At 44.5% G+C, this 12,710-nt stretch overlaps 1 protein-coding gene across 1 annotated transcript in view; it reads right to left on the bottom strand.

Annotated features, from left to right (window-relative positions):
* The window catches only part of PTPN11 (protein tyrosine phosphatase, non-receptor type 11), a 103,439-nt gene that overhangs the window by 26,993 nt on the left and 63,736 nt on the right, over positions 1-12,710 (bottom strand). Inside the window, exons 8-11 of the mRNA XM_011928728.1 lie at positions 12,238-12,334; positions 7,676-7,755; positions 7,391-7,549; positions 3,201-3,332 (exon numbers count right to left, since the gene is read on the bottom strand). Of these exons, the coding sequence (XP_011784118.1) occupies positions 3,201-3,332; positions 7,391-7,549; positions 7,676-7,755; positions 12,238-12,334 (468 nt within the window). The remainder of the gene's footprint in view (positions 1-3,200; positions 3,333-7,390; positions 7,550-7,675; positions 7,756-12,237; positions 12,335-12,710) is intronic.

Raw genomic sequence — 12,710 nt, 5'->3', positions numbered from 1 at the left:
TCTATGGGGAGAATCAATGCCCATCGTGTCATCCTCTCGGCACCACCAAAGTAACGAGGAAGAATGAGACAGGGAGCAGAGACTAGGACATGGTGGTGAGGGGTGGGGCAGGGTGATTTGGCCCTAATGCCTGTCTATCCAGGAGAGCTTCTGAAAGGGACTGATACTGACTCCTCTGAAGCAACACAAGACCCCTCTCTTTACAATCTTCATGTCTTCTGAGAACAGGTGAACCTCCTACAGCTATAATCAGGCAAAAAGGAGGATGAAGGGCTTCATTCTTCCTATCCACATTTAGGGCAAAAAACACTTGCCTGAAGCAGAAACTACAAAGATGTTTTAATTGGTCTATTATTTCAAGAACACCGCAGGCAGTTGCTGAAGGAAACCTTTGTTTCACGATGGCCAGATCTGGCCTCAAAGGTATTCAGAAGTATACCAACTAGAAGTACAACAATGAAAGTCTTATGAAAATCACACTGCCCTTCACATCCAATATGAAAATTACAGTAGGAAGGCTCAACTCCAAAGTTCTCCATCTGCCTTAGGTTTAATTTATAGGTATGACTGCTACATTCCACACAAAATCTTAAATAAACCAATTAAAGGATATCTAAAAAAGAACTTTCACTAGAACACAAACAAAAACACAGAACTTTTCCATATTTAAAAAAAAATCACCATGGTGGGCTCACTTCGAGATAACACAGAGGGCTGTCACTCGATAAGATTTGTCTGCTTTTCTGTAGGTGTGGGATGCTACAATTTATTTTTTTAATCTGAAGTGTCTCTAAGGGTATGGAGTAATGCGTCCTAGGCAGGTGCTGCTGGTGGGAGTGAGCACTGGGGCAACCATTTGGGAGGACAGTTAGGCAGAGTTAATTAAAACGGACAACATGGCCAGGCATAGTGGCTCACTCCTGTAATCCCAGCACTTTGGGAGGTCGAGGCAGGAGAATCACCTAAGGTCAGGGGTTCCGAGACCAGCCTGGCCAACACGGTGAAACCCCATCTCTACTAAAAATACAAAAATTAGCCAGGCTTGGTGGCACGCACCTGTAGTCCCAGCTACCTGGGAGGCTGAGGCAACGAGAATCATTTGAACCAGGAGGTGGAGGCTGCAGTGAGCTGAGATCGTGCCACTGTACTCCAGCCTGGGCAACAGACCGAGATCCTGTCTCTAAAAACAAAAAACAACAACAGAAATACTCCATACGTTCAAAAGGTAAGGAAAATGCTACACATGTTAACAGGAAAGATATAGATGATATTAACACTTCTAGAGATGAAAAATACAATGTCTGCGGTGAAAAATACTCTGGATAGGATTAAGAGCAGATGACATACTGCAGAAGATTAACTTAGAGACATAGCAAAAGAAGCTATTCAAAATGAAACATCGGGGGAAGAAACTGAATAAAATAAACCAAGCGTCAGTGGGCTACGAGACAACTTCAAGTAGCCTAATACATGTATGACTGGTGTCCTAGGACAAGGTTGGACAGGGTAAATTTTTTTTTTTTTTTAGAGATGCAGTCTTACTACATTGCCCAGGCTGCTCTCAAACTCCGGACCTCAAGTGATCCACCCGCCTCGGCCTCCCAAAGTGCTGGGATTACAGGCTTGAGCCACCACGCCCGGCCTTGGGTCCTCTTCTTTCGGGCACCCTGGCCACTAGCCTAGTTCAAGCCCTATTATTTTTTACTCTGACAACTGCAGTACCTCCAAATTGGTCCTAATCCCTAGAACAATTCCTGCCCCCTCCAGTCTCTACGGGGTGGAAGGGAATCTCTTAAAAGCTTAAATCCAACTCCGGCTGCTTATTACACTTAGGACAAATCCCCACAACCTCCTTTGCTGACTCAAACACATTGTTCCCTATGCCTTAAGAACCTCCCTTCCCTTGGCCAGATGCGCTGGCTCACGCCTATAATCCCAGCACCTTGGGAGGCTGCATGTGGCAGCAGGATCACTTAAGCTCAGGAGTTCAAGACCACCCTGGGCAACATAATGAGACACCTGTCTCTATAAAAAATTTAACAATTGGGTGGGCATGGTGGCACACGCCTGTAGTCCCCAGCTACATGGGAGGCTGAGGCGAGAGGATCGCCTGAGCTTAGGAGGTTGAGGCTGCAGTGAGCCAAGAATGGACCAGTGCACTCCAGTCTGGGTGACAGAACAAAATTCCATTTCAAAAAAAACAAACAAAAGTCCCTTCCCCTTCTTCCCCCTCCAAATGAACCCTAAACTCTTGCATTTTTTCTTTGTAGCCCTGATTACAGTTTATAATGATATATTTATATCTGCGATTACTGGGCTGGTAGATTACTGGCCAGTACAGCGTACACTTGGGAGTGCAGGGATTCCATCTGTTTTGTTTCCCAGCTCTATCTCCAGCAAGCAGCATGGTGCCAGGAACCAAGAGGTCATTGAACAAATATCTCTGAATGAATAGATGAATGTCCACATGACTGTTCAGATGCCCAGCTGAACACATCCAGAAGAAAACAAATCACTGCCCACATCAGACCTCCTTCCAGCTTTTGTGGTGTCTGCCACAGCACCACTGTCCACTCAGACTCAGGCCTCTACAATGGGTCTTGAATCCCTCTTCCTCCTCCAAAAGCCAAACAATCCCCATGCCCTGCAGACTTCACCCCCCGGCACCTCTCACATCTACTGCTTCTCTCCCAGTTTATTCTGACATTTTATATAATATTCTATTCTAAAGGAAGGAACAAAAAAGAACAACTGCGGAAGTCTGTGGATACTTGGAGAGGAGGCCATCCACCTAGGCCCCTGCAGAGGCCTCCTAACAGGCCTTGTAGCCACTCAGGTCACCCTATCCCAGTCTCCCACCCAGGGCTAGTCTCGAACTCCTGGGCTCAAGCGATCCACCTGCCTCAGCCTCCCAAAGTGTTGGGATTACAGGTGTGAGCCACAGCGCCTGGCCAGTTATTTGTTTTTAAATCATCCATCTCCCCAGGCTTGATGAGTGCAGGAACACCAACTGCCTTGTTCACAATGTACCAGTACTGCCTAAAATGTACCTGGCACATAGAAGGAACCCAATAAACGGCTACTGAATCAATGAGTGAGCGAATGCATACATGTATGCAAACATGAGTAACGGCAAGACCCTGAATTCCTATGCACCATCAACAATTCCCAAAGTCTCTAGAATACGACAATATACTTACTTGTCCAACCTTTGAAAGTTTAAGTTCTCTTAGCGTATAGTCATGAGCGGCACTTTCTTTGACGTTCCTAACACGCATGACGCCATATTCTTTTAGAGCATACTCATCAGGCCAGTATTTGACACATTTACTCTGGAAGGGATCAGAAAAAAAGAAAGTTAATTCTAAGAACTCTGAAATAAAAGCCTAAACCAGCAACAAACGAATGTTCAAGTCTTGCTTAATAACCACCAACATGGAAAATGGCCTGTTTAGTATCTGTCAGGTTTTCAAGGAAAAGGAAAGAAGAATTCAAATAAGAAAAGCAGGCATTCAGAGGACCAGGCAGAAGTGGGAGGAGAAAGGCAGCTGGTGCAGTTACCTGATGCAAGCACATGTCAAAGCAGAGTCAACGTTTGTTTATCTGTAAAGAATCAGGCCAGGTGCAGTGGCTCATGCCTATAATCCTATAACTTTGGGTGGCTGAGGTGGGCAGATCACTTGAGACCAGGGGTTCGAGACCAGCCTGGCCAACATGGTGAAACCCCATCTCTACTAAAAATACAAAAATTAGCCGGGCATGGTAGTAGGCACCTGTAATCCCAGCTACTTGGGAGGCTGAGGCAGGAGAATTATTTGAACCTGGGAGGCGGAGGTTGCAGTGAGCTGAGATCATGCCACTGCACTTCGGCCTGGGCGACAGAGAGAGGTTCTGTCTCAAAAAAAAAAAGGAAGAGTTCAAACAAGAAAAGCAGGTGCTGGGAGAACCAGGCAGAAGTGGGAGGAGAAAGGCGGCTCATGCAGTTGTCTGATCCAAGCACATGTCAAAAGAGAGTCAATGCTTGCTTATTTATCACTAAAGGATCAAAGATGCAGAGGGAAGGACCAACCAATGTGAGAGTGCTGGCTAGCAACCACTGAGGTCTGAATTCTAAGATCTGCCAGTCACTCCATAGGGAAGGCAAGCACAGATTCTGGAGGAGTCTAGGCTGCCCAATGAGCCAGACTGTCTGCTTCATTTCCGCACCAGTGTAGGAGGACTCTGTGCCTTATCTAACCCAAGTGTGAATAACTCTATCACAGAAAGGCAGCCCATGGGGTTTTGAACCAGCTGCTTTTTCTATATCCAGACCTATCTGATACCTCCTCTACACGTCACTTTCCCTTAACTGGGTGCCTGGGAATGCCAAGTCTGCAGTAGCTGCTGGCTTCAAGAGCAGGCGGACTGAAAAATATGGCACCAGGAAAACCATTCTTGCTGCCAAAAAGGAAGCTACTTCACTCAGTGAGATGAGTTTGTATCTATTTGGTGATGTGTTCTGGGCAGAGAATGCTTCTGTGTTCTGTTGTTTTCTGGGCAGTCATCCACACCACTCACTTTCCAAAACTACCAAGACACAAATATCAGCAAGAGAAATTTACCTTGTCTCTTAGGAAGACAGAGAAATTTGCAGCTATAAAACTGGAAATAAGAGAGCAGCTACAGACATCAACAGTCAGAGTCAATGATTGATTGAAAGAAAAAAAGAAAACATGGTAGGAGGAACGTTCAATAAAAGGATGTGGTCTTGATCGGGCGCAGTGGCTCACACCTGTAATCCCAGCACTTTGGGAAGCCGAGTGGATCACTCGAGGCCAGGAGTTCGAGACCAGCCTGGCCAACATGGTAAAACTCTGTCTCTATTAAAATTACGAAAATTAGCCAGGTGTAGTGGCACAGCCTGTAATCCCAGCTACTCAGAAGGCTGAGGCAGGAGAATCGCTTAAATCCAGGAGGTGGAGACTGCAGTGATCCAAGATCGTGCCACTGCATTGCAGCCTGAGTGACAGAGCAAGACACAGTCTCAAAAAAAAAAGAAGGATGTGGTCTTTTATTTATTATGATTCTCAATTCAGCTTTCCCTCCAGTATTTTGTAGATCCAAATACCTCGGACAAATTTGATGCAAATTTTAGTTTCCCCAAATAAACACTCCTAATATTAATTGTACTCTATGCTGTCACTGGCCAATCAAGGCTGAGGACTGCTCCTAGTCATTACAGGGAACTCACCAGAGAATATAAAATTAAATCATGACCCTGAAAAGAACGTTTTAGCTAACTTTAAACATCAGCAAACTGCTGTAGCCCTCCCCCTAGTTACTAAACTCCTGTGGAAACCTTGGCAAACAAATTCTAAAATGTGAGAACTAATACATTGTCTTTTAAAATAGAGCCCAGGAACCAAACACAGTCCACAGTCTGGTTTGTCTTCTGCACACTGGGGGGATACTGACAGTAGGTTGTCAGAAAGGTCTATGGGGAGAATCAATGCCCATCGTGTCATCCTCTCGGCACCACCAAAGTAACGAGGAAGAATGAGACAGGGAGCAGAGACTAGGACATGGTGGTGAGGGGTGGGGCAGGGTGATTTGGCCCTAATGCCTGTCTATCCAGGAGAGCTTCTGAAAGGGACTGATACTGACTCCTCTGAAGCAACACAAGACCCCTCTCTTTACAATCTTCATGTCTTCTGAGAACAGGTGAACCTCCTACAGCTATAATCAGGCAAAAAGGAGGATGAAGGGCTTCATTCTTCCTATCCACATTTAGGGCAAAAAACACTTGCCTGAAGCAGAAACTACAAAGATGTTTTAATTGGTCTATTATTTCAAGAACACCGCAGGCAGTTGCTGAAGGAAACCTTTGTTTCACGATGGCCAGATCTGGCCTCAAAGGTATTCAGAAGTATACCAACTAGAAGTACAACAATGAAAGTCTTATGAAAATCACACTGCCCTTCACATCCAATATGAAAATTACAGTAGGAAGGCTCAACTCCAAAGTTCTCCATCTGCCTTAGGTTTAATTTATAGGTATGACTGCTACATTCCACACAAAATCTTAAATAAACCAATTAAAGGATATCTAAAAAAGAACTTTCACTAGAACACAAACAAAAACACAGAACTTTTCCATATTTAAAAAAAAATCACCATGGTGGGCTCACTTCGAGATAACACAGAGGGCTGTCACTCGATAAGATTTGTCTGCTTTTCTGTAGGTGTGGGATGCTACAATTTATTTTTTTAATCTGAAGTGTCTCTAAGGGTATGGAGTAATGCGTCCTAGGCAGGTGCTGCTGGTGGGAGTGAGCACTGGGGCAACCATTTGGGAGGACAGTTAGGCAGAGTTAATTAAAACGGACAACATGGCCAGGCATAGTGGCTCACTCCTGTAATCCCAGCACTTTGGGAGGTCGAGGCAGGAGAATCACCTAAGGTCAGGGGTTCCGAGACCAGCCTGGCCAACACGGTGAAACCCCATCTCTACTAAAAATACAAAAATTAGCCAGGCTTGGTGGCACGCACCTGTAGTCCCAGCTACCTGGGAGGCTGAGGCAACGAGAATCATTTGAACCAGGAGGTGGAGGCTGCAGTGAGCTGAGATCGTGCCACTGTACTCCAGCCTGGGCAACAGACCGAGATCCTGTCTCTAAAAACAAAAAACAACAACAGAAATACTCCATACGTTCAAAAGGTAAGGAAAATGCTACACATGTTAACAGGAAAGATATAGATGATATTAACACTTCTAGAGATGAAAAATACAATGTCTGCGGTGAAAAATACTCTGGATAGGATTAAGAGCAGATGACATACTGCAGAAGATTAACTTAGAGACATAGCAAAAGAAGCTATTCAAAATGAAACATCGGGGGAAGAAACTGAATAAAATAAACCAAGCGTCAGTGGGCTACGAGACAACTTCAAGTAGCCTAATACATGTATGACTGGTGTCCTAGGACAAGGTTGGACAGGGTAAATTTTTTTTTTTTTTTAGAGATGCAGTCTTACTACATTGCCCAGGCTGCTCTCAAACTCCGGACCTCAAGTGATCCACCCGCCTCGACACCCCACAGTGCTGGGACTATAGGCATTAGCCACCATGCCCAGCCCAGGGTATGTATCTGAAGAAACTAAGACTGAACATTATCCAAATTTAAGGAAAACTACAAATTCGTGAAGCCAAGAAGCTTAACAAACCCCAAGCAGAAGAAACATAAAGAAAACTACACCAAGGAATAACACAATCAAATTTCTCCTAGTCCCTTTTTTTCAGAGAATCAGTTAGAGTAAGCTTAGTTCATTTATTCAATTCCTAAACATGGCCAATCTGACACATGTGATACTTTAAAAACAGTTTAGCAGAAAAGAAGTTTCTGTGATTTACCTTTCCTCTCTCCACTTCTTTCGTTGTCATGACAATCACTCGGGAGTTTTCTTGGAACACCATCCGCCAAAAGTCGTTCACTGTGTTCTGCAGGCAGCCTTGTGTGGCAATGTAACTCTTTTTGGGCTTTGAATTGTTGCACTTGGTTTCAAATTCAGGCTAGAAATTTAGGAAGAAAATTCTTCAAACATCTTAAAGTTGCTTTCAGGACATGAGGAAGGATTTAAAATACAAAAATAGGCTAGCAATGTATGGTCAGAAAACATTGTGAAAAGCAAAGCTTACCATGATGATATTTGCATTGATGTAATCTGAAACAGGCTCATTGGGATCACCATCGTGTAGGACAACCCTGGTATGATCAACTATAAGAAAAAGAGACCACAGTCATGCAAGTCCTTGGACTGCTTCAGGAAAAACCAGTTCAAATCAGTTAATCCCCAGCCTAGTCCAAGTTTTGTTCATTTAATGATTAAAAAAAAAAAAACAGAAAAATTAAAGCCCAGGTAAGCACAACAGTAGCATGAACACTGCCTGATGCCTCTCATAATGCTATCTTCACAATTTCCTAGTTTTGAGCAGATGCTATGGGTATATAGGATGTTATCACTGGGTATACGGGAAGTTGAGAGAAGGTACAAGAAAACTCTCTCTGCTATTTGTGTAACTTCTTATGAGTTCCAAAACTGTTTCAAACCAAGAAATTTTGGACTGGGCACAGTGGCTCAGGCCTGTAATTTCAGCATTTTGGGAGGCCAAGGCAGGTGGATCATATGAGTTCAGGAGTTCGAGAGCAGCCTGGCCAACATGACGAAACCCTGTCTCTATTAAAAATGAAAAAATTAGCCAGGCATGTTGGTGCACATCTGTAATCCTAGCTACTCAGGAGTCTGAGGCGCAAAAATCGCTTGAACCCGAGAGGCAGACATTGCAGTGAGCCGAGATCACACCACTGCACTCCAGCCTGGATGACAGAGTGAGACTCGGTCCCAAAAAAAAAGAAAAGGGGAGGGGGAGTTTTAAAAAAAAGAAGACGAAGTATAGATATATGACATGATGTCTGAGATGTGCTTCAAAATAATTCAAGGAAAGAGGAGATATGGATCAGAGTATAGATGAAACCGAGACTGTGCATGAGTTGATAATTGTTGAAGCTGGGTGATGGGTACATGGGGTTCTGTCTGCTCTTGAATATATTTGAAAACTTCCATAATAAAGAGGGTTTTTGTTGTTACTGTTGTTTTTAATTTCTTTTTTGAGACAGGGTTTTCCTCTGTCACCCAGGCTGGAGTGCAACAGCACTATCTCAGCTCTCTGCAACCTCTGCCTCCTGGGCTCAAGCAATTCTTGTGCCTCAGCCTCCTGAGTAACTGGGATTACAGGTGCGTGCCACCACACCTGGCTAATTTTTGTATTTTTAGTAGAGATGGAGCTTCGCCATGTTGGCCAGGCTGGTCTTGAACTCCTGACCTCAGATGATCTGCCCACCTTGGCCTCCCAAAGTGCTCGGATTACAGGTGTGAGCCACTACACCCAGCCAGGTATCTTTTAGTGAAGCATAATGCAGTAGAATATCACAAGGCTCCGATAGTATCAACTGTCCAAATTGTGTACAAAAGTCCATTACTGGTATAAAAATCTGAGTGCTCTACCTACACAACATATTTTGCAATGGGAATTAGTAAGACAGTCATGTGTCTTAAAAGAAGAATATCCTTTCTGCTTCAGACTCCTCATCTTTAAGGAAATGAGATGTTCATCAGAGGAAACATCTAAACGAGACCTTTAAGGGAGGGCAAAGCGATGTTCTATTTAGATACTGCATACCATTGGTCCCTTCACTTTCCCATACACTTTATACCATATAAATACCATTAGGCCCCTGAGCAGACGTCAAAACTTAGACATAGAAAGGACAAGGTGGCCAGGCACGGTGGTCCACACTTGTAATCCCGGCACTTTGAGAGGCCAAGACAGGAGGATAGTTTGGGCCCAGGAGGTCAAGACTAGCCTGGGCAACATAGTGAAACTCTATTTCTAAAAATTGAAAAAATAAATTCCAATAAAAAAGGATAAGGCTTCTTCAAGGTCACTAGTACCATGCTGCAGCTCAAACTGCTTCTGTGCAAATTCCTCACTGCCTTTTCTCAGTATTACGAACGCCTCCACTTTCCCCCATCCTCACATACACACATTACAATATCTATGTAGATATGATATACATATATACCATGTATATGTACATATGCATGCAGAAAGAGAACAACTATGTTTCATGCATAGACACACACAAAGGACGGTTTACAAGATTTGACAAAATGGTTCTGACCTCAGAAGACATGAGAGCAATGCTCTCCAAATTTGATCATGGCTCCCAATCACACAGTTTTTCAATGCTGAAATATATACACATATGCACTATATGCAAGCAAGCCTTATTTGTAAGTTGGATAAATACAGTATGCATAGCCAGGTGCAGTCGCTCATGCCTGTAATCCCAGCACTTTGGGAAGCCAAAGCAGGAGGACTGCTTGAGCCTAGGAGTTCCAGATCAGCCTGGGCAATACAGTGAGACCCCCATCTCTATAAACAATCAATCAATCAATAAAACATTATGCACTCACTGCAATCAATCTAGGCCTCAGATAAATTTTTCTTTTTCTTTTTTTTTTTTTTTTAGGGAAAGGATATAAATAAAGAGAAGTTGTAAATGTTTCTTCCTTTCTCCTCAATGCACTGCCTTGCACAGCACATCAATGGAGAACCCCCTGCATTAGAGTGTGATGCTAAGAACAGTGACTTTGGGGGCTCTAGTGCCAGTTCTCCCGCCCACTCCCCTTCACTTATAACCTGCTAAAATGGTCTAGGAAACCAGGATACTAAGAATGCCTCCTTCCTGTGCATGTGATATGGATTAAGTGAGATAAAAATGCAAAAGTTCAGCATAGAGTTAGACCTTGGGAGAGAGGAACTGTGACTGGTTTAGTGCAGTTTCTGAGATCCTCATGCAAGGCCTACATCCTTCCAGGGCTTTTTCCCTCCTGGTTCAACTTGGGCTTTGCCTGGTGGCATTTGGGTGTTACAGAAGGTACAGCCGGGCACAGTGGCTCACACCTGTAATCCCAACACTTTGGGAGGCCAATGAAGGCAGATCGTTTGAGCCCAGGAATTCGAGACCAGCCTCGACAACATGACGAAACCCTGTCTCTACAAAAAAAAAATTACAAAAAATATGTACATATACATGGTATATATGTATATCATATCTACATGGATATTGTAGAGTGCAGTAGCTGGGCATGGTAGCACGTGCCTCTAATCCCAGCTACATTGGAGGCTGCGGTAGGAAGGACCACTTGAGCACGGGAGGCTGAGGCTGCAGTGATCCATGATCATACCACTGCACTCCAGGCTGGGCAGCAGAGTAAGACCCTGTCTCAAAAAAAAATAAATAAATAAGTAGAAAAAAAGAAGTTCTACATCCTTCCAGGCCTTTTTTCCTCATGATTCAACTTGGGCTTTGCCAGGTGGCATTTGGGTATTACAGAAGGTACAGCCAGGCACAATGGCTTATGCTGGTAATCCCAATAGTTTGGGAGGCTGAGGCAGGAGGACCACTTGAGCCCAGGAGTTCAAGACCAGCTTGGGCAACATAGGGAGACCCTGCTCTACAAAAAAATTTATTATTTTTTTAAATTGTTTTTTGTTTTGAGACAGAGTCTCACTCTGTCGCCCAGCCTGGAGTGCAGTGGTGCTCACTGCACCTCCGGCTCACTGCAACCTCTGCCTCCTATGTTCAAGTGATTCTCTGGCCTCAGCCTCAGTCTCCCAAGTAGCTAGGATTACAGGCGTCCACCACCACACTGGCTAATTTTTGCAATTTTTAGTAGAGATGGGGTTTTACCATGTTGGCCAGGCTACTCTCAAACTCCTAAACACAGGTGATCCACCCACCTCGGCCTCCCAAAGTGCTGGGATTACAGGCGTGAGCCACTGTACCCGGCCTACAAAAAAAAATTGTAAAATCAGCCGGGTTTTTTTTGAGACAGAGTTTTACTCTTATCGCCCAGGCTGGAGTGCAATGGCGCGATCTCGGCTCACTGCAGCCGTCTCCTGGGTTCAACCAATTTCCCACCTCAGCCTCCCGAGTAGCTGGGATTACAGGCACCCACCACCACACCCGGCTAATTTTTCTATTTTTAGTAGAGATGGGGTTTCACCATGTTGGCCAGGTTGGTCTTGAACTCCTGATCAGAGGTGATCTGCCTGCCTTGGCTTCCCAAAGTGCTGGGATTACAGGAGTGAGCCACCACGCCCAGCCCACAAAGTCTTCTTCTGAGCAAAGTTTAGGTATATACCCTTTCTCCAGTAACTTGAGCTCAGGGGATCAGCAAGCAGAACGGTTCTAAGAGCCCTCAGGAGGTGTTTGTCTGTTTCCCACATAAGGGAACTGAGTCCCAGAAAGGAGACAGGCCTTACCCAGGACTCACAGGCCCAGTGAGGAGGAGTCAAGACACAAATCTGGCACCCTGAGGTCCCTGACACTGAGAGATCTCAAGCCTTGAGATGATCTATCTTGGGCAGACAGAAAATTAATTAACAGAAGGAACCAATCGCAGACAAAGCCACCTAGTGGCAACTTTACTCAGTAATCAGCATCACAGGAGCTCAGTGAGTGAAGCCATCAACCCCCACCATGGTTGATTATTTTGGAAACTGCTTGCAATTAAAAAAGCTAAGGCCTCAGATGTGCTAACAAGAGCACACGACCCTGAGGAAAAGTACAGAGGTGCTAGGAATCAAAATCTCCAAGAGTGACTATTACTGAGAGGAATATTGATACTTACAGGGCAGGATGTTTTTATATCTATTTTTGTTTTTGTTTTCCTGCCTTTGACCCTCTTTTCGGCTGTAGAGAAGTTTGCACTCCTGCTGTTGTAGTGTCTGGAAAGAAAGAAAAGTCAATATTATCACGTGTCAAAGAGTCACAGTAAAAGAAAAAAGCCTGGCTCAGCATTTCTTCTTTAAGGAATTCATTCTAGGAAATGTTCACAGTTGTATGCAATAGCTACAAGAATGTTCAACTGAGTTGGGCACGGTGGCTCACACCTGTAATCCCCACACTTTGGGAGGCTGAGGTGGGCAGATCACTTCAGGCCAGGAGTTCGAAACCAGCCTGGCCCACATGGTAAAAACCACATCTCCACCAAAAATACAAAAATTAGCCAGGCAAGGGGACCCGTAATCCCAGCTACGTGGGAAGGTGACACAGGAATCACTTGAGCAGAGATCGTGCCACTGCACTCCAGCCTGGGCGACA

Source organism: Colobus angolensis, unplaced genomic scaffold (genome assembly GCF_000951035.1).
Source record: "Colobus angolensis palliatus isolate OR3802 unplaced genomic scaffold, Cang.pa_1.0 Scaffold79, whole genome shotgun sequence".
NCBI classification, from domain to species: domain Eukaryota; kingdom Metazoa; phylum Chordata; class Mammalia; order Primates; family Cercopithecidae; genus Colobus; species Colobus angolensis.
This window is presented reverse-complemented; position numbering and strand designations above follow the sequence as displayed.